The sequence below is a fragment of the Oncorhynchus mykiss genome, chromosome 9 (genome assembly GCF_057628025.1).
Source record: "Oncorhynchus mykiss isolate SJ-2025 chromosome 9, ASM5762802v1, whole genome shotgun sequence".
In the NCBI taxonomy this organism is placed as follows: Eukaryota; Metazoa; Chordata; class Actinopteri; order Salmoniformes; family Salmonidae; genus Oncorhynchus; species Oncorhynchus mykiss.
The window spans coordinates 53370074-53392816 of NC_143030.1; the positions used below are offsets into that span (position 1 = coordinate 53370074).

Genomic DNA, 22743 nt, shown 5'->3' on the forward strand with positions numbered 1-22743 from the left:
GCTGTAACATCAAGAACAATGATGGCCAGCATCTGAAAAAGTGCTTTCTGAATAATAAAATTAACATTATTTCAACAGGCTTTATTTAATGTGATACGAAACATGGATGCCTCTGTCACCAGACTACAACAACACAGCATTTCATTTAGGCAGTGTGGTCAGTCTTACTAATGACACTGACAAAATAATTACTTTACATTACAGGTACAGTATAAGTAATTCAGATGCCAATTAAGTTGGCACCGGAAAAATATAATGGCAATTTGTGAAACAAAATAAGGTGACAATCGATTCAGGCATTTCACTTCTAAGAAAAGCATAATCACTACTCCAACTAATGAGAGTATACTACAGAGCCATTTTCTGTTGACCATCAAAGGTCACTTTCCCGACATATAAAAAAAAAAAACTAGCAGAACAGCTAATGCCGATGTCGGGACCTTGGAAAACTTAACAGCGGGTGAGTGATGACCATGAAAAACACACAAGACTGATGCTTATAGCTGTTTAAGATTAAGAAGTATATTATTTTTCTGCCTTTATCTAGCTTTATTTGTGATATTTTACCTTGCCTCCCTGACTCAGTATTCTTGCCTCCAAGCAATGTTGTAGATGATAACCATCTAGTTACATGTTAACTTGCACTAGCTGCATTTGATCATATCCACTGCTAAGTAAACTAAGAGGTTTCTCTTCGAACTGCGCACGCCCGAGAACTGGATCAATACAGTTCCCCCATCTTTGCACTAATATGTTTAAAGCTCTCAGTGGGTTTAAAGATTTGACTTGGAAAGAAAAAGTGATTCAAATGCAAGGCATTAACACCTATAGATCAGGATATTATTAACATGCAGACCAGGCTAGTTTGTGGTTGTGTGTCTGGTAAAGAGAGGCACACATAGGATACAATAATTGTCTACTGTACTAGTTCCCCTGTGCAGAATGCTCACTAGCTCCTAATAAAATTAACAATCAAAATCAAAGAATCACTGTGAAAGGTCTGGATAAATTACGTATCAAACAAAGTTCTTATTTTAGGTATCCCACAACTCAATATTTTACTACACTTATCCCACTCAACATTACACTAAACCAAATCAATTAATATTTGTTATACTTTCAGCTGGGAGAGGTGTGGATGCAAATATGTGCTTTTCATATTCTTTTAATTTTGTTCCTCAGTCAAAAAAAAGAGAAAATCCACTCAAAAACAAATCTAAGCATTTTCATAATCATGATATGCCCAGTGACACTTTGTTTCTTGAAAGTCCAATATCTTGAAACTTGACGTCCAAAACATTTTTGGGACTGAATCAACAATGGACTAAAAAAATAAATACCAAAAGATCGTTTAAGTGCATTTTCCCCTTTAAGATTTACTCAAGCACCAGCCCTCCATGTTAGTAATAGGTACTCTTACAAACAGATGAATGTCACTGCTAATATTTCATTGGTATTTTGTATTACTCATAACCATGCACAACCAGTAATTTGAGAAACAAAGAAAAGTAAAGCACAATTCAAAAATTCAAGAATAAGAACATCAAGATTTTTAAGGTTATGGCTCATAGGTGTTTAAGAGGGTGAATTGAAAGAAAAAAATAACTGAGTAACAAGGTTTCCATCCAACCTTTTTATGTTGGTTAGAAAATGTCACAGGCCTGGTGGAAACAGTACATTTTTCTGTGAACTTTCCAAATGTCGACAAAACAAAATACACTACACAAGGTGGGATCTTTATGTGTCAGTAAAATGTATTATGCGAGAAATGGCAATGGAATTGCTTTTATGCGCAAATATTGATAACTATCATCTCAAAGTCACGTGATGATATGTTGCGTGGTCCTCCCACTACGACTCGGGAAAGCATGCAGTTTATTAGGCTACAAATAAAATCAGTTATAATGAACTTCACAGGGTGGTGAAAGTGCACGGTGATTCTCTTGATGCTCCTTTCAATAAATATTGATGGTCTAATTCTGGTGACATGATGATCGATGCTTGGCTGCTGTTTGAAAAATATATACATATAATCTAGCTCTTTTGTAGGCTATACCCACATTGTATCTGTAAACTGTTGGCTAGAGCACATGTGCCAATACCAGAGTGGGCACATTTACTATAATGCAACATTTGTGGAAAAAAACATAGAGTTACAAATGCATGGAAACCCATTTTTTTCTTAAAAAAAAAAAGATTGGTATATGGGAAATTAGCTGCAACAGTAATTATGTGCACTACGTCATCACGCATCTCTGGTGAGTAAATCTAGATTTTAGAATATTCGCATGAAAATCTGTCACCAATTGGATGGAAACCTAGCTACTGACAAAAACACAGATTTTGTATACATGGATAAAACATTGACCAAAGTGTTGGAACTATAGACTCAAGCCTCTTATAGAATCAAGTGTAGACTCTCCTATCTTCTCTATATGTTTCCAAGGTAGGAAGTGACCTGCAAAGGCAGAGGAGAAAGGAATGAGATTGAAACCATTGCTAAAACCATACCAGATGTTTGCGTGGTTCAGTCCTGTATACTAGATGCATTTGTACTATTACCTCAACTGAGAATAACATAACAATTACAAAATCTTCAAGTACTTACAATATTTTTAAATAAAGAAAATAGGTAGTGGGGATGCTTCATTCAATGCTTAGTAGCTCAACATCAAAGAGGAGGGTGGCGTTGGGTGGGATGATCCCCGGGTGGCCCTTCGCCCCGTAAGCAAAGTCAGGCGAGCAGGTCAGCCTGGCCCTCTGACCGACACTCATCTTCAGGACAAGGGAGAGAGGACATAGGCAGAGATAAGCTTTGGTTCATTTGCGTGAGAAACATTCATTGACACTGTTGACAACTTTTTGCTCAAATCTTATTAATTATGCATCACTTTTTGGTTGGACTTAAGCAGCAATTCACCCAAGCCCAGATGCTCACTGTTTGAATACTAAACAGAGGATTTTGTGTGGGAGGTGTTTGTCATGCTGTAAGTGTGGTGACTCTGGTGAAAATGCCAAAGGCTCTTGTGGAAGAGTGCCATTGCTGGGAGAATACCTATCCCTCACAACGAAGACTAATATGGGTACGTCTGAATCTGTTTCCCTAATCAACTTCCTGTCAAAAGCCCAGACGAAATGCTTTGAGGTACGCAAGGTCTCAGTCTCTCCCTCCTGTTGCACATATCTCCCTTTTAAATCTGTTGCAGCTATACATCACATGGCTGTAAAACAGAGGGCAGACTGTGTGCACTGCCCCATGGTGCATGAAACTACTTCAGTGTTTTATAGACCCCACCAAGCATGTCATTTGTTCAGATTACACTATGTATCAGTGGTGGAAAGATTACCCAATTGTCATACTTGAGTAAAAGTACTTTCATAGAAGTGAATCAAGTAAAAGTTAGTGTCCCAGTAAAAGTATTTGTTGTTAAATATAATTAAGTATCAAAAGTAAATGTAATTGCTAAAATATACTGTACTTGAGTATAAAAACATAAAGAATTTCAAATTCCTTATATTAAGCAAACCAGGCAGCACCATTTTATTTACAAATAGCCAGGGGCACACTCCAATATAATTTACAAAACGAAGCATGTGTGTTTGAGTCCATCAGATCAGAGGGATGTTCTCTTGATGAGTGCGTGAATTTGACCATTTTCCTATCCTGCTAAGCATTCAAAATGTAACAAGTATGGAGGGAAAAAAGTGATTTTATTTTAGGAATGTAATGAAGAAAGTGAAGTTGTCAAAAATATAAATAGTAACAAAGATACCCCCCAAAAAAACGACTTAAGTAGTACTATCAAGTATGTTTACGCCACTGCTATGCATGAAAACCATCTTCCTACAGAAATGGAAGGCTGTACCTGGAACAGAGAAATTCATCAAGCAATTTCAAATGTGTTTCTTCTGGATAATCTATTCACACCCCTTTTCCACATTGCGTTGCAGCCTGAATTTAAAATTGATGACAATTTTTTTTTGTTACTGAGCCCCAACACACACACACACACACAGACAGAATACCCCATAATGTCAAAGTGGAGTTGTTTATAGAAATGTTTACAAATGTATTAAAAATGAAAACCTGAAATAAGTATTCAACCCCTTTGTTATGACAAGCCTAAATAAGTTCAGGAGTAAAAACTTGCTTATAAACAAGTCACAAAATGTGCATGGAGTCGCTGTGTGAAAGTGTTTATCATCTCTGTACCCCACACATATCTCTAAGGTCCCTCAGTCAAGCAGTGAATTTCAAACAAAGACCAGGGAGGTTTTCCAATGCATCGCAAAGAGCACCTATTGGTAGATGGTTAAAAAAAAGCTAACAAATATCCCTTTGAGCATAGTTAAGTTATTAATTACACTTTGGACGTACACCCAGTCACTACAAATATACAGGCGTCCTTCCTAACTCAGTGGCCGGAGAGGAACACCTCAGGGATTTCACAATGTGGCAAATTGGGACTTTAAAACAAACAGTTAGAGTTTAATGGCTGTGATAGTTCTCCTGAGGATGGATCAACATTGTAGTTACTCCAAACTACTATCCTACAATGACAGAGTAAAAATAATGAAGCCTGTACAAAACAAATATTCCAAAACATGCATCCTGTTTGCAACAAGGCACTAAAGTAAAACTACAAGTAAAACTACAAAAAAGATTTGGTAAAGCAATTCACTTTTTGTCCTGAATACAAAGTGTTATGTTTGCGGCAAATCCAATACATTACTATCACTCTCCATATTTTCAAGGATAGTAGTGGCCGCATCATGTTATGGGTATGATTGTAATCGTTATGGACTGGGGAGTTTTTTCAGGATAAAAAATATATATATGGAATGGGGCTAAGGCAAAATCCTAGAGGAAAACCTGGTTCGGTCCGTTTTCCACCAGACACTGGGAGATTAATTCACTTTTCAGCAAGACAATAACCTAAAACACAAGGCCAAATCTACACTGGAGTTGCTTACCAAGACAGTGAATGTTCCTGAGTGGCGGAGTTACAGTTTTGATTGAAAACCTATGGCAAGAACTGAAACTGGTTGTCTAGCAATGATCTTGAAAATTAAAGAGAGCCGCACACTCTAGGAGCTCAGATGCAAAAATGTAATTACCAACGTTTCGACAGCCAAGCTGTCTTCATCAGGGTATAATCACAAACACTGCGGGATGACTCGTTAATGTAGTGTCAAAAGACACAGTAGTCTGTAATCATGGCCAAGAGTGGCCTAATATCATTGGTTAATTATCAAATATTAAAATGGCATACAAAGAATAGCATGCAAACAACAAATGGATAGCATACGATCATAAATTAATTTGACTACAAAAGCTTACAAACAATTACAATGGCACAATAATCTTTTATTTTTATTTTACTAGGCAAGTCAGTTAAGAACAAATTCTTATTTTCAATGACGGCCTAGGAACAGTGGCAGAACGACAGATTTGTACCTTGTCATCCCGGGGGTTTGAACTTGGAACCTTCCGGTTACTAGTCCAACGTTCCAACCACTAGGCTGCCGCCCTGGCAGAATGACTTCAGATCAAATTCTACATTGAGACCGAAGGGAGCAAGGGTCTTTAAGTTGAAGATCCAGGCAGCCTCTCGTTTTAACAATAAATTATCAAGGTCACCCCCTCTGCTAGGGAGCAATGATCAACAACCAACAACCAATTTGACAGATCTTGACATTTAAAAAATAATTAAAATGTGCAAATATTGTACAATCCAGGTGTGCAAAACTCTTAGACTTACCCAGAAAGACTGACCACTGTAATCGCTGCCAAAGGTGAATCTAATATGTATATCAGGGGGTTGAATACTTATGTAAAATAAAGATTATTGTTTTATTTTTTATGATTTTTTTTTTACAAAATGCTACATTTTTCACTTTGACAGAGTAGTGTGTACAGACAAAGACCATTAAATCAATTTTAATCCCACCTTGTAACATAAAATGTGGAAAAAGCTAAGGGGTGTGAATACTTTCTGAAGGCACCAAGTGACTGCATTGCAAATACATATGGGATTTTCTGTGTTACAGTATGTCTAAATGGAAACCTCTCAGTTACAAGGAGATGTAGTCATTTCAACACAAAACCCTTCTCATGTACTTCCTAGAATTAGAGGCAGACAGACACCAGAGACATCTGCACAGTACACCCACCTGCACGACTCCCTCGTCCCAGCCACGGATCACTTCCTGTTTTCCTATTTTAAACCTAAAGGGCTTGTCACTGTCACGGGATGAGTCAAACTTGCGTCCATCTGTCAGGGAGCCTGAACAGGAAGGAGGAGGAAATGAGAACAGAGCAGAAAGGATTTATTTTGACAGTCAGTAACAGAGGTCTGTCTATTACGTTTTAAAGCAATAACTTCAGGACTGCACTGGGGGTGCAATTCCTGTACTAAAACCAAAATGAACTTGAGCTTAAGCAGACAGACAAATACTGTCCCCCAATGGAGATCTATCATTGTTACAGTTGTAAATGTTTTTTTTTTTAAATTAATTTCTCTGTTGGAGTTCAGCACTTACAAATGTCACCGCACCCTGCAATCACATGCTCCTGAGTGGCGCAGCAGTCTAAGGCACTGCATCTCAGTGCAAGAGGCATCACTACAGTCCCTGGTTCAAATCCAGGCTGTATCTGGGAGTCCCATAGGGCAGTGCACAATTGCCCCAGCGTCCTCCAGGTTTGGCCAGGGTAGGCCGTCATTGTAAATAAGAGTTTGTTCTTAAGTGACTTGCCTAGTTAAATAAATAAAAACAAATCTGCGACTGACAATCTAATCAGGTCAGTAGAAGAGATTCCAAGTATTTCAGAAATAGCCCCTGCAGCTGTCTGAGGTGGGCAGAAAAAAAGACCTGCACATCTCTCTCTATTTAATGATCTATTAGGAATGGAATTCAACAACATTTTCAGTTGTATTTTGACTTAGGTTGCCACAGCAGATGAGTATCAGATGAGTCTACCATTAACATAACATGAGGGTACAATTTATGAAAAATAAACGATGATTCAATAAAATGGGAACTCAAATTTACTATTGTTGCTATAGCAAAGTAGAACAGGTGTACTCTTGACGATTGCTTACACATTTTGCATTGGCATGAATCCGAGTATAATGTCAAAATTACATAATCCCATTTGTGTTACAATATCAGCTGCCAATTGAATAGTCTCAATCGTATGAGAACATGTCAAGTAGCAATGTCAATCTAACTGAAAAAAATAATCCAACCCCTGTAGCTATTATCCTATTGGGTTTGTTAAATTGTTCCATTAAACTAATTAGTAAACAATTAAAACGAAACGAGTCACTCCAGACAGCGATAATCAGTTCTATCCAACTTCAACAAAAGCAGGAAATCTGACAAGGTTAAAATCGCTCAACGTCTTGTCTGTGTCGGACTTAACTCTGTGGTGGCTGACGTCTGAAGGCATTCAAGACAGACACATTAAATTGCTTTTACCATACTATAACCACCGATGGCGACAGGTGGCAACAACGTAACAAAGTAGTCGAGACTTCTTGTACGCGATGTTACAATGTTCCTATACAAGAAAGCAGCCTCCATGTACAGAAAGCTGTAATGCAACACATGAATGGATGGGTGGCCAGCTACAGTTCTACTTGCAATTGCATCCTAATGGAATTCCCTTGAATTAACAAAATATAGTATTCCTACACAGCCAATAGAGGCTGAGCCAAAAATGCATCCATCTGCCAAGACTACTGATACAACATGCGGCCTATCAAAATTATGAATGAATCAAAGAAACGATTGGAATTTGCAGTGGTGCATTCATGTCTCAGAAAATATCCAAACTCACCAACATAATGCACGACACACGTCTGTCCTTTTTTAGGGAAAGTCCTTCCTGTGGAAAAAAAAGGCGCATAGAAAAACAGGATAACGGTTGAGAAGACGATGATTAATTCATTTGAAAGAACGGAAATCCACCATAAATCTGAAGCGAAGATATGCATAAAAACATTTTACCATCGCCAGGGGTTATTGTCTCAATTTCGACTCCCATTTGTTCGTTACACCCTGTCAAGAAACTCGCCTCCCGCAATATGGTACTTCAGTTGCTGTTCATAACTGTCTCGGTGCAGCGGCGTGACCCAGTGATGCCAACTCCTCAGTAAGGAAAGTAGCTATTGGCAGTCCCAAAAGTCGCTGAATGGCGTCATCGCCTAATTTGCATATTTTGCGTATAATTGTGATGCATGTTGTAGGAGAGAGGAGTAAAGTCGTGGGAGAGACAAAAAAAGTTAGTAAAAAACACCTTAAATATTTTTAGAACTACAAATAAACTTTCTTCTGTCGATTCTTGTTGTTTTTTTGTCACAATTCCAACCCTTTATCTGGGCTTGGGTTCGGCAAACGTGACCCAAAAGAGACACTCTGGCGGAGTTACTTAGTTTTCTTAATTTGGTTTGGTTTTTAACCTTATGGTTCATTTAGGAGCCTACAACAAGTCACAGTAAAAACATGAACATTTTTAACCATAACATTGTTAATGTAGAATGTATACAAAAACAATCTAAATGGACCAAAAAGAGATAATAGAAAAAACTGTCAATTGCAATGTGAGACAATTATGCTAACTAGTCTGGCCCTAATTCAGGTTAATTTTTTAAAATATTTTTTTTTAATGTAAACCAGGGCGGGATCAGCCAGCGGCGGTTTCCAGCATGCGCGATTCATTTGTAGTCTGGAGGCGTGAGCATCTCCTGCTCTGACTGCAGCGCGAGGACTGGGCTGCCTGTTTGTGCTTTGGGACGGGGCCCACGGCAGCACTCGCTGCTCGTTGAGAAGAGTAAGAACGATACCTACTTTCACGTCAGTCTCCAATAACACCAGAAAAAGTAGCTAGATTTGTCGCTAGTCGCTTTTTTGAAAATATGTCGCTAGAGGGGTTTGAATACTCGCTAAATATAGCAACGAAGTCGCCAAGTTGGCAACACTGAGTCTACCATGTATGTGCACGTAGCCGTTACGGCGGAAAAAGTGGGGATTCTCGTCACCAATCGTTTTATAATGATTGACTCAAATTGTCCTTTGTAAAATGATTAAATATTGGTGTCCAGAAAAAAAATTCTGAGTATGCTAACAGTCCCGAAAGTTAAAACAGGGCATGTCCATTTCATATTGTCAGTGGCGACTGTAGCATGTACATCTTGGTGGGGCAAACTAAAAAAAAATGTTTTAGATGCATGCCAGCAAAGTCACTGCACTTCACAACACTAAACAATACACACATTTTACTATAAGTGACAAACTGTACACACAAACTGTTAGGGCCTACATAAAGCTGTCCCAACAGCAGAGTCCCAACACCTTACCACTGTCACACCTGGCAATCAGCAGAGTCTTGTTTGGCAGCAAAATAGTTCATTAAGCCTCGCGTTAAAAAAAAAAACATCTATGGCTGACTTGTTAAACAAATGTGCTTCTACTGACAATTGAGATGTACAAACTATGGCATTAGGGGATGACGAATGGATAAGAAGCGAGCTAGGAAAGCAGTAGTCAATATAACTATTTGTTCAGCACTTTTGAAATGTACGACAGAATTCAGAAAATGGGCCGTTCTTACAATATTCTCCCTGTTAACCAAGTCAGAACCGTAGAATAAAAAGGCGGCATATAAGCAGACAATGAAAGCTCTTACAATATTTGATGACATTTCTCTAGAACAGGCTATAGGCTACATGTGCACCACCAAGTCAGAACAATAGGATAAATAAGGAGAAAAGGGACCAAATTATTAGGGTGAGGCACATGAGCTACTAACAGTTATACTACACAATATACTAGAGGTCGACCGATTATGACTAACGCCGATACCAATTATTGGAGGACCAAAAATAGCAGATAATCGGGCCGATTTTTATATACTCTGCTCAAAAAAAAAAAGGGAACACTTAAACACAATGTAACTCCAAGTCAATCACACTTCTGTGAAATCAAACTGTCCACTTAGGAAGCAACACTGATTGACAATACATTTCACATGCTGTTGTGCAAATGGAAGACAACAGGTGGAAATTATAGGCAATTAGCAAGACACCCCCAATAAAGGAGTGGTTCTGCAGGTGGTGACCACAGACCACTTCTCAGTTCCTATGCTTCCTGGCTGATGTTTTGGTCACTATTGAATGCTGGCGGGGCTTTCACTCTAGTGGTAACATGAGACGGAGTCTACAACCCACACAACTGGCTCAGGTAGTGCAGCTCATCCAGGATGGCACATCAATGCGAGCTGTGGCAAGAAGGTTTGCTGTGTCTGTCAGCATAGTGTCCAGAGCATGGAGGCGCTACCAGGAGACAGGCCAGTACATCAGGAGACGTGGAGGAGGCCGTAGGAGGGCAACAACCCAGCAGCAGGACTGATACCGCCGCTTTTGTGCAAGGAGGAGCAGGAGGAGCACTGCCAGAGCCCTGCAAAATGACCTCCAGCAGGCCACAAATGTGCATGTGTCTGCTCAAACGGTCAGAAACAGAATCAATGAGGCTGGTATGAGGGCCCGACGTCCACAGGTGGGGGTTGTGCTTACAGCCCAACACCATGCAGGACATTTGGCATTTGCCAGAGAACACCAAGATTGGCAAATTCGCCACTGGCGACCTGTGCTCTTCACAGATGAAAGCAGGTTCACACTGAGCACATGCGACAGACGTGACAGAGTCTGGAGACGCCGTGGAGAACGTTCTGCTGCCTGCAACATCCTCCAGCATGACCGGTTTGCGGTGGGTCAGTCATGGTGTGGGGTGGCATTTCTTTGGGGGGCCGCACAGCCCTCCATGTGCTCGCCAGAGGTAGCGTGACTGCCATTAGGTACCGAGATGAGATCCTCAGAGCCCTTGTGAGACCATATGCTGGTGCGGTTGGCCCTGGGTTCCTCCTAATAAAAGACAATGCTAGACCTCATGTGGCTGGAGTGTGTCAGCAGTTCCTGCAAGAGGAAGGCATTGATGCTATGGACTGGCCCGCCCGTTCCCCAGACCTGAATCCAATTGAGCACATCTGGGACATCATATCTCGCTCCATCCACCAACGTTGCACCACAGACTGTCATCAGGAGCATGCCCAGGCATTGTAGGGAGGTCATACAGGCACGTGGAGGCCACACACACAATACTGAGCCTCATTTTGACTTGTTTTAAGGACATTACATCAAAGTTGGATCAGCCTGTAGTGTGGTTTTCCACTTTAATTTTGAGTGTGACTCCAAATCCAGACCTCCATGGGTTGATAAATTTGATTTCCATTGATCATTTGTGTGATTTTGTTGTCAGAACATTCAACTATGTAAAGAAAAAAGTATGTCATAAGAATATTTAATTCATTCAGATCTAGGATGTGTTATTTTAGTGTTCCCTTTATTTTTTTGAGCAGTGTATATATTTGTAATACTGACAATTACAACACTGAATGAACAATGAACAGTTTTATTTTAACTTAATGTAATACATAAATAATGAAACATGCTCAATTTGGTTTAAACAATGCAAAAACGCAGTGGTGGAGAAGTAAAAGTGCAATATGTGCCATATAAAAAGCTAACGTTTAAGTTCCTTGCTCAGAACATGAGAACATATGAAAGCTGGTGGTTCAATATTCCCAGTTAAGAAGTTTTAGGTTGTGTTATTATGACAGGTCGGCTATTTCTCTCAATACCATTTGTATTTCATATACCTTTGACTATTGGATGATCTAATAGGCACTTTAGTATTGCCAGCCTAATCTCAGGAGTTGATAGGCTTGAAGTCATAAACAGTGCTGTGAAGCAAGCATTGCTAAGAGCTGCTGGCAAACGCAGTAAAGTTTGAAAGAATGCTTACGAGCCTGCTGCCGCCTACTGCAGCTCAGTCAGACTGCTCTATCAAATCATAATATAATAAAACACAGAAGTACAAGCCATTGGTCATTAATATGATCAAATCCAGAAACTATCATTTCGAAAACAAGACGTTTATTCTTTCAGTGAAATACGGAACCGTTCCGTATTTTATCGAACGGGTGGCAACCCTAAGTCTAAATATTGCTGTTACATTGCACAACCTTCAATGTTGTCATAATTATCTAAAATTCTGGCAAAATAGTTCGCAACGAGCCAGGCGGCCCAAACTGTTGCATATACCCTGAATCTGCATGCAGTGAACGCACACAATTTCCCTAGTTAATATTGCCTGCTAACATTAATTTATTTTAACTAAATATGCAGGTTTAAAAACAATATACTTCTGTGTATTGATTTTAAAAGAAAGGCATTGATGTTTATGGTTAGGTACATTCGTGCAATGGTAGGTGTTTTCCCGCAAATGCGCTTTTGTTAAATCATCCCCCGTTTGGAGAAGGCTGTGATTCGAAGATAAATTAAAAGGCACTGCATGGATAATATGCAATGCAGGACAAGCTAGTTAACCTATTAATATCATCAACCATATGTAGTTAACTAGTGATTGTGAATATTGTTTTTTACAAGATAAGTTTAATGCTAGCTAGCAACTTACCTTGGCTCCTTGCTGCACTCGCTTTACAGGTGGTCAGCCTGCCACGCAGTTTCCTCGTGGAATGCATTGTAATTGGCCATAATCGCGTCCAAAAATGCCGATTACGAAAACTTGAAATCGGCCATGCCGATTAATCGGTCGACCTCTACAACATACACTTAGTATTACTGTCTTAGCTACAGTATACATATATACCTGGCATATTGCAGCATACAATACATTTTTGGACTCACCTTGTTGGGCTGTGCTCACTTGAACAGGAAGGTGGAGCGGGGGTCCATCGTGGGCAAACTTTGCCATCAAAGTGTGGCATTCTAAGTTTATGGTGCTTTCAAGACAACTGGGTCGAATCATGACGTTTAAGTTCTTCAGGTCGAAGCTCCAGAAAGAGGCCAGGGTTCCTGACTTGGAATTCCGAGTTGGATGACCGTTCAAAACGTATTTTCCCAGTCGAAGCTAAAAAAAATTCTCAAGAGTTCCCAGTTTTCTTGGAACTCACTGAATTCTGAGATTTCAAAAAATAAAAACGTTTTAATGGGTCTACTCTATTAAAGCACTACAATATAGTGATAGACAAACAGCATTCCATATTCCAGCAGATTGGTTTGACCGACTAGGCTATGGTTCAAACCTAGGTCTCAAGCATACCAAGACCGTTAGCCCGCTGAGCAAAAGTCATTTGCTTGGGGAGCTAATGCAATTTAGTTACCAATTTCGCAGTCACGGGTCAATGAACCATCTCCAACACATTAGCATATCATCAGACTGCCTTGCTGAAAAACAAAGCACACATTTTTTTCAAGAATGGATTTAATATCAATTTGAAATCATATGTTCTGTAACTCTTCATAATAGAAAATAGCAAGACTAGGAATTCCATATACATCAAACAAATTTATTGAATTACCTTCCAGAGGTCCAAACAATCATTCCAACTGTCCTGTTTTTGTCCAAGGCTGCGAAGCGATCAGTGAGATCAACCTGCCACTAAAACCCATTGTCTACAAGTTATAAAGTGAGTTTCTGTTCAATCATTAGTTTGATAGTAAAGCAATCTAGCTATTACATGTTACGCATCTAAATCCCACTTCCTTAGTGTTGGGACTGTTTTGACGCTTTGTTGAGATTCTGAATATGATGGGAGCATAAGGCTACTGGCATACATTGGGTACATTTGCGGTTGGGTTGACCTGATGGTAACTTGTGGAAAAAGCCAAACTAACAGGCAAGAGTTGAGCCAGAGAGATAAGTGGAAGATAGAAAGTGATGAACAAAACAAATGACAGTATTATGAACATCTAAAGCAATCTCAAACTTAAGAAAGCTTTATTGTTACTGTGCGTGTTCACCTAATACTTTCTAAACAGCTTTTACCACCAAATCCACTGTTTCTTCTGCCTTTCTTTGAAGCCCTATCCGTTCCCCACATTTGCCCCTCAACTGCTGAAGAGGGAAAACGTATCACTATAGAACAAAAAAAAAAGGAATTAGAAGTCCATAAGTCCATGGTGTCTCATCCCTCGGGGGGATCAAAGAGCTGTGAACCAGCCAGGCCACCAGGAGGCTCCATCACTTTAGCCGCTGCACAATGACTGCGTTGAGCAGGTTGGCATCCCGCAGCGTCTGGCTCTCGTCAGTCAGCTCCTTGTTGGGGAAGGTTGTTATGAGCACAAACTCTGTCGCGGCCATTAAAGGTCGAGCTCCCACCACAAACTGACGCACGTCCGACACCCTGTGGACAAGAGAAATAATGGATAGAATATTTAATGTTGTTTGTAATGGTGGGAGTAAGGCGCTGTAGAGCTTAATGGTTCAAACTGACCTGTGAGTGTGGTTGAACTTCTGCACCAGTCTCCCCCCGTCGGCCAGTCTGATCTGGATGTTGGTCACGGGCTGGGAGGCGTCCAGGTTCACAGAGGCGATGGCCTGGGCCTCACTGGTTACCTGGTCCAGGTCCCCCATACGCGGAGCAGACACCAGTTCAGGGGTGGCACTGAGGCGGGAAAGAGACATTTATTGTGATTACTGTGTTTTACAGTTACATATCTAGAAAACACAACAAAAAAACGTAATCAAATACTTAATCACATTGTGCCATAACTTCCTTTTCTACCCCCTTGTGGTAATAAGGTGTAACAGCCACCCTATTCAATCAATCACACTTATTTATAAAGCCCTTCTTACATCAGCTGATGTCAAAGTGCTGCACAGAAACCCAGCCTAAAACCCCAAACGGCAAGCAATGCAGATGTAAAAGCATTTAATCTGAGAATCTTTGGTCTGTACCCAAATCTAAAAACCAGTGATGAAAAGCAGGTTATTTCTTCCATGGCAGGTGGACAGACAGGCGAGTTAATACAATTTACATTACCCTTCTAGAACAGTATTTCCCAACTTTGGTCTTCCAGTACCCCCAACAGCACACACTTTTGTTGTAGCCCTGGACAAAAACACCTGATTCAACTTGCCAAGGGCTTGATGATAAATTGACAAGTAGAATCAGGTGTGCTTGTCAGGGGCCACAACAAGTTATATGTACTGTTGGGGGTACTGGAGGACCTGAGTTAGGAAACACTGTTCTAGGTGATGCATTCTTTCAGAATAGAACGAGCTCACCTGCCCAGTTTCTGTCCTTCCCCGCCGAAAGCCTTGAAGGTAACCTTGGGTTTGGAGAAGTCCTCATCCCGATGGTCCTCCATATCCAAGTTGACCTGACCCCCCCGGGAGCGCTGTCTCAACTCCAAAGGAATTTCCCTGAAAGGATGAATGACTTCTTATGACAATGCTTTAGCAATGAGGAAACATACTTCAGAGGGAAACGTGTCCCCCAGCTGTCCAGTGCTGATCAGAATGTGTATGCCATAAATTCATTTCTAACTTAGTAAATGGATTTAGGAACATGTGACATGAGCAGCCAAGCATATAAACCGTATGACAAGCAGACCGTATGGACAGTGTACTCACCCCCTACGGATCGACTCCAGGAAAATGGCATTGCCAGGATCACTGTAGTTTCTGAGTTCACCGTCGCCCAGGCTGAAACCTGTCTTCCACAGCTTCAGGACTACATGCACCTTCAGCACGTAGTAAAAAAAATAGGCTACATCAAGTATACTAATGTAAATGTACTCTTCCGAGATCAAATTTATACTAGCAATACAAAATATCTAAAATAAATTCACTGTCAAACACTAACATCCTGCTGGCTGTTAGCAGCTCTTCTCTCTCCAGCCACATAAACAGGCTCCTCCTCAGGCGCTGCACCAAGCCGGTAGCCACCGCCAATGAACGGCTAGAGGGAGGGTTAGAAGAGAAAAAGAGTAAGTAAAACATTGTATACCTTGATGATTTAAGGTCAATTCCAAAACACAGGGATAACAACACATAGGTGCAGGACACAATTACTGAGAAGCTTTTCTTACCCTGGCTCGACTAGGCTCTCCTGGGCCTCTCCCAGCCTTCTCCACAGGTACGGCCCCATGCTCCTTAGCCCCCTTGAAGAGGTCCTCCACCACCTCATTAGAGCTCTTCTTCTTGGGGGGGCCCACAATCTGCTGCCCACTGCGTTCAGAACCCCCAGCAAAGAACCTAGAGGGTAGCAAAGGAAGAATGTGGATACAACACAATCAGAATTTTGGATCAACATCAATGCTGTGATTCAAATAAATCTAATCTTATTTGTCACATGCTTCAAAAGCAACAGATGTAGGCTAACAGTGAAAGGCTTACTTATGGGCCTTCCCAACAAACCAGATAAATAAAAAATAATAAGATGAGGAGTGAATGAGTAATGATAACTTGGGTACACGGGGTACCTGAACCAAGTTAAAGTGCAGGGATACAAGGTAATTGAGGTACATATTCATAGGGATAAAGTGACAAGGCAACAGTATAAACAAACAATAGCAGCAGCGTATGTGATGAGTCAAGAGTTAGTGCAAATAGGGTCAATGCAGATAGTTAACCAATAATAAATAGTTAGTTAACCCAGACTAACTAGCAGTCTTATGGCTTGGGGGTAGAAGCTGCTCAGGATCCTGTTGGTTCCAGACTTGGTGCATCGGTACCACTTACCATGCAGTCGCAGAGAGAACAGTCTATGACTTGGGTGTCTGGAGTCTGACAGTTTTTAGAGCCTTCCTCTGACGCTGCCTGGCAGGTAGCTCAGCCCCAGTGACGTACTGGGCCATACGCACTAGACTCTGTAGCACCTTGCGGTTGGATGCCGAGCAGTTGCCATTTCAAGTGGTGATGCAGCCAGTCAAGATGCTCTCAAATGGTACAGCTGTATAACTTTGAGGATCTGAGGGCATATGCCTAATCTTTTCAGCCTCCTGAGGGGAAAGCGGCATTGTCAACTGTGTTGGTGTGTGTGTGTGGACCATGATAATTCCTTAGTGAGGAACTTTATGCTCGACACACTCCACTACAGCCCCTCGTTTCTTGGTCACCTCCCTGACCACGGCCCTTCTCGCCCGATTGCGCAGTTTGGCCGGGTGGCCAGCTCTAGGAAGAGTCTTGTTGGTTCCAAACTTCTTCCATTTAAGAATGATGGAGACCCCTGTGTTCTTGGGGATCTTCAATGCTGCAGAAATGTTTTGGTTCCCTTCCTCAGATCTGTGCCTCGACACAATCCTGTCTCGGAGCTCTAGGGACAATTCCTTCGACCTCGTGGCTCGGTTTTTGCTCTGACATGCACTGTCAACTGTGGGTCCTTATATAGACAGGTGTGTGCCTTTCCAAATCATGTCCAATCAAATGAATTTACCACAGGTGGACTCCAATCAAGTTGTAGAAACATCTCAAGGATGGTCTGAATATTTGTTAATAAGATATGTTTTAGTTTTAACTTCTTGCGACTCTCAAACCCGGATCCTGGAGCGTAATCATCGCCTCAAACTAATTAGCATAACGCAGCGGACATAAATATCCCTAGAAAATCTTCTTATTCATGAAAATCACAAATGAAATATTGAGACACAGCTTAGCCTTTTGTTAATCACACTGTCATCTCAGATTTTCAAAATATGCTTTACAGCCAACGCTAGACAAGCATTTATGTAAGTTTATCATAGCCTAGCATAGCATTATGCCCTGCTAGCAGCAGGCAACATTTTCACGAAAATAAGAAAAGCAATCAAATTAAATCGTTTACCTTTGAAGAACTTCGGATGTTTTCACTCAGGAGACTCCCAGTTAGATAGAAAATGTTCATTTTTTCCAAAAATATTATCTTTGTAGGCGAAATAGCTCCCGTTTGTTCTTCACGTTTGGCTGAGAAATCGACCGGAAAATGCAGTCACTACAACGCAAACTCTTTTCCAAATTAGCTCCATAATAATCGATAGAAACATGGCAAACGTTGTTTAGAATCAATCCTCAAGGTGTTTTTCACATATCTATTCGATAATATATCCGTCAGGACAATTGGTTTCTCATTAGAAGCGATTGGAATAATGGCTACCTCAGTACTTTACGCAAGATTTTCTGCCGGAGCCATCATGTGACCACTTGCTCAATGTGGTCCCTTACGGCTATTCTTCAACATAAATGCGTAAAAAGACACCACAATGCTGTAGACACCTTGGGGAATATGTAGAAAAAGTAAGCTCATTCGTAGCCCATTCACAGCCATATAAGGAGTCATTGGCATGCAGTGCTTTCAAGATATGGGGCACTTCCTAATTTGATTTTTATCTGGGTTTTGCCTGTAACATCAGTTCTGTTGCACTCACAGACAATATCTTTGCAGTTTTGGAAACGTCAGTGTTTTCTATCCAAAGCTGTCAATTATATGCATAGTCGAGCATCTTGTCGTGACAAAATATCCCGTTTACAACGGGAACGTTTATCCAAAAATGAAATACCGAGTTCCAAGAGGTTTTAAAAGATTTGCTAAAATATTGAAACCTGTGTTTGCTTTGTCATTATGGGATAGTGTGTAGATTGATGAGGAAAAATATTTAGTTTAGTTTAGAATAAGGTTGTAACGTAACGATGTGTAAAACGTCAAGGGGTCTGAATACTTTCAGAATGCACTGTAGGTGTTCCTCTTGGCCAGGTGTGAGAGGGAAGTGTGGAGTGCATGTGCATAAGAGAATGCATCATCTGTGGATCTGTTGGGGCGGTATGCGAATTGGAGTGGGTCCAGGGTTTCTGGGATGTCGTTGTTGATGTGAGCCATTATCAGCCTTTTAAAGCATTTCATGGCTACAGATGTGAGTGCTACGTGCCGAGTCATTTAGACAGGTTACCTTGGCGAACTTTGGCACAGGGACTATGGTGGTCTGCTTGAAACATGTAAGTATTACATACTGGGCCAGGGAGAGGTTCATAATGTCAGTTTAGACACTTGCAGGTCAGCGCATGGTCCGAATACACGTCCTGGTAATCCGTCTGCCCCCGCGGCCTTGTGAATGTTAAACTGTTTAAAGGCCTTACTTACATCAGCTATAGAGAGCGAGATCAGTCATCCGGAACAGCTGGTGCTTTCATGAATGGTTCAGTGTTGCTTTCCTCGAAGCGAGCATAGAAGAAACTTAGCTCGTCTAGTATGCTCGCGTCACTGGGCAGCTATCGGCTGGGTTTCCCTTTGTAATCCGTGATTGTTTGCCAGCCCTGCCCCATCCGACAAGCATCAGAGCCCGTGTAGTAGGATTCAAGCTTAGTCATGTATTGATGGCTTGGAAGTCGTAGCGAGATTTATTTTATACGTGTCCGGAGTAGTGTCCTGCTCCTTGAAAGCGGCAGCTCTAGCCTTTCAGCTCAGTGTGGGTGTTGCCTGTAATCCATGGCTTCTGGATGGGATATGTACATGCGGTCACTGTGGGGATGACTTTGTTGATGCACTTAACTTTTTAGTGACGGGGCAGTATTCGGAAATTTGGATGAATGACGTGCACAAAGTAAACAGCCTGTTACTCAGGCCCAGAAGCTAGGATATGCATATACTTGGTAGCATTGGATAGAAAACACTTTCTAAAAAACGTCAGGCGAAAACCCGAGGAAAATCCATCCAGGAAGTGGGATTTTTTTTAATGTGAGTGGTTTTCCATTGAATGCCTATTGACTATGTAATTGGTTAGGGCCCAGATTGCAGTTCCTGTGGCTTCCACTAGATGTCAGTCTTTAGACATGGTTTCAGGCTTGTTTTCTGAAAAACGACAAAGAAAAATACCTTTGGTCAGGGGACTGGGGAAGCATGCAGTACTGGTTTGCACGCCCTTGTTTTTTTCCCCTTTCTATTGAATATGCTATTGTCCGGTTGAAATATTATCAATTATTTAGATAAGACACCCTGAGGATTAGTTATAAACATCGTTTGACATGTTTCAACGAACTTTACCGGTACTATTAGGATGTACTCGTCTGCACGTTTTGACCGCCTTTGAGCCAGTGGATTACTGAACAAAACGCACCAACAAAAGAGTTTTCGGGATATAAAAAGGACTTTATCAAACAAAACAGCCATTTATTGTTTTCCTGGGAACACAATAAATGTGATTGCAACCAGATGAAGCTCTTCAAAGGTAAGTGATTTATTTTATTGCTATTTCTGACTTGCGTGACTCCTCTGCTTGGTTGGAAAATGTTTGTATGCTTGTGTGTGGGGCACTGTCAGATAATCGCATGTTTGCTTTCACCGTAAAGCCTTTTGAAATCTGACAAAGCGGCTGGATTAACAAGAAGTTAATCTTTCAACCGATGTATAACACTTGTATTTTCATTTGTTTATTATTACTATTTCTGTCATTTGAAATTGGCGCTCTGCAATTTCACCGGATGTTGTCGCGGTGGGTCGCTAGCGGCACACCTGCGCCAAACAGGTTAATGAAGGCGGTGACTGATGTGTCCTGAAACAGTCCTTGACTTAGCATCCACTTCATCGGATCACTTCGATCGGATCACCTCCATATTGAGCACGTCACTGGTACTTCCTGTTTGAGTTTTGGCTTGTAAGCCGAGATCAGGATGATAGAGTTATGGTCAGATTTGGCAACGGGAGGGTGGGGAGACCTTTGTATGCGTTTGTGTGTGGAGTAAAGATGATCTAGAGTGTTTCACCTCTAGCTGCACAGTGACATGCTGGTAAAAATGAGGTAAGATGAATTTCAGTTTCCCTGCATTAAATTCACTAGCCACTAGAAGCGGCGCCTCTGGATGTGCACTCTCTCGTTTGCTTATGGCCCTATACAGCTCATTGAGTGCGGTCTTAGTGCCAGCATCGGTTTGTGATGGTAAATATACAGCTACTGTTGACACCCAGCAGAATCTGTTGTGGCAGAAAGCAATACCAGCCTAGAGAGAACTGAATAGAGAAACCAAAATAGTTTTGGTACATTCTGGAGGCACCCTATACTGTCCAAAATACACACAGCCTAGGCCTACATGCAATGTGAAATGCATACACGCTAAAGTCATTGAAGTAAAGACAGACTTACCTTTCCCCTTCCTCCTCGTCACTGTCATCTTCTTCCTCGTGCATCATATCCCTGAAGGAGGTCACTCTATTTTCACTCCTTTACACACACAAAAAACAATGAATGACAATAGGGTGAAACATTAATCATGTAACATGAAATGTTTCATAGAATAATAATTTAAAAAATGACAAAGGCAACACTGAAAGGATATGGGCATCCTGTTTTAATGGTACATAGAATGACAGTGTAACAATAGATTTACATAGGTCAGTTAGCTATGTACCTGCCAGGCCCTGTGGAACGAGGCACAGAGGATCCACCACTCTCTGGCTGAGGTAATGTCACTATGTCATCCTCAGCACCATCTTCAAAGAAACTGGCCAGGGCAAGCTAAGGAAAGAGACCAAGATTCCATGTCATTCAAACGTCAAGATCTCAAGGTCTAGTCAGAGTCTAAAGCTGATTACTAGCTATCTAAAGTTGGCTAGTTAGAGCTTAATTGTGAACTTGCCGAATTAAGAAGTAACTACCTACTAGTAGTTAGCTGAGAGGGATGTTCTTATACATATTATACTTGCTAGCAATTAACGTTAGGATGGGAAACATCTGATACATTAGCCATCATCTCAGTGACTAGTTGGAATATGTTGTTAGGTAGTTGTGAGGTTGGCTTACTGCTGGACCATAATATATGATCTGATAGTTAGCTAACGCGTTAGTTACAATAGTTAGCTAAATTAGCCCCCCTAGCTAATCTGCTAGCTAGCTTGTTAGCCAGATAACATTAGTTAGCTAGAACGCAGTGAGCCATTCATAAATGAAACGGATTTGTTAGCAAGTTAACATTAAACTCGCTACTAGGCAGTGGTAGTAAAACATTGGTATCTGTGTGAAACGGATTGGTAGATAACTAGATACCAGGGAATATGACCGCAATGGTCACTCGATCTATTGTTGTGAGAAAGAGTGACTTGCAGAAACTAGTACAGTAGCTAGCCTGCTAGTAAGTGTTAGCTAGCTAACTAGATACTGTCATTCATATGTTGTTGTGAGTGAACTTCAAATATCACATGTAGTACAACTGGTAGGTCGATGTGACCAGCATGTACCTGCAAATCCCAACCGGCAGACTCCAAGAAAAAACGGGCCCTCTCTTCATCAACATCAGTAACAGCAACGAACTCCCTCACCGAGGATTCTTGGTCCGCCATTTTGATATGCCCATTCAATGACTGTTCCGACTCCAGTTGAGGAATCACCTACCAACTTGGTTCCTATCTCAGCTAAATGCAGTAGGCTACAGGAGGGTAAGGCAAACAGGCCTACATGTGAACAATGTTTATGACGTGTTGTATTTTCCTGACAAAGTTAATACATTTTATTTGGAGGAATAATATTTCACATAGATTTGACATTTATATCTAAAATTGTATTATCTGTAGGCTATTACCATAGTTACTGCTTCCAGGCCTCACAAAGATGAGGTGAATAAAGCCTAGTAGAGGCTACTATTACCATAACAAATATAGCAGTATTTTCTGCCATAACAAAGGGGCAATCTGGGATTTGAATAATCAACAAAGCAGTCACTGCCGCTTGTTTTTCTAAACAGCTGAGGGGTTGGACTGGAGCACTAACTACTCTCAAATTCATTGACAGACCATGAATGGGATCAACATTTTAGTTTTAACCACGTTTTTTAAGTCTATATTGGTGTTTGTTTACAATCAAAGCAGGCTTATATTTTGGGTTCTGATGGGTATATCAGTTCTACTATTAAATA

General features: G+C 41.0%; 2 protein-coding genes across 3 annotated transcripts; both read right to left on the reverse strand.

The window, feature by feature from the left end:
* Positions 1-66: 66 nt before the first annotated feature.
* Positions 67-8210, reverse strand: LOC110532252 (peptidyl-prolyl cis-trans isomerase FKBP1A). Its single transcript, XM_021615980.3, has 5 exons — positions 8014-8210; positions 7844-7891; positions 6175-6287; positions 2609-2775; positions 67-2458 (listed from the first exon to the last, which is right to left on the reverse strand). The coding sequence occupies exons 1-4, from the start codon at positions 8048-8050 to the stop codon at positions 2647-2649; spliced, it is 327 nt and encodes a 108-aa protein (XP_021471655.1). The 5' UTR covers positions 8051-8210; the 3' UTR covers positions 67-2458; positions 2609-2646.
* Positions 8211-13411: 5201 nt separating this feature from the next.
* On the reverse strand, positions 13412-22311 carry LOC110532253 (NSFL1 cofactor p47). Of its 2 annotated transcripts, none has more exons than XM_021615982.3 (9): positions 22070-22311; positions 21244-21350; positions 20979-21056; positions 15960-16125; positions 15734-15829; positions 15502-15611; positions 15154-15291; positions 14360-14530; positions 13412-14269 (listed from the first exon to the last, which is right to left on the reverse strand). In XM_021615982.3, the coding sequence occupies exons 1-9, from the start codon at positions 22169-22171 to the stop codon at positions 14107-14109; spliced, it is 1131 nt and encodes a 376-aa protein (XP_021471657.2). In that variant the 5' UTR covers positions 22172-22311; the 3' UTR covers positions 13412-14106. The 2 variants fall into 2 exon arrangements, with proteins under 2 accessions (XP_021471657.2, XP_021471656.2); XM_021615981.3 differs by having other exon boundaries at positions 15502-15614.
* Positions 22312-22743: the final 432 nt, after the last annotated feature.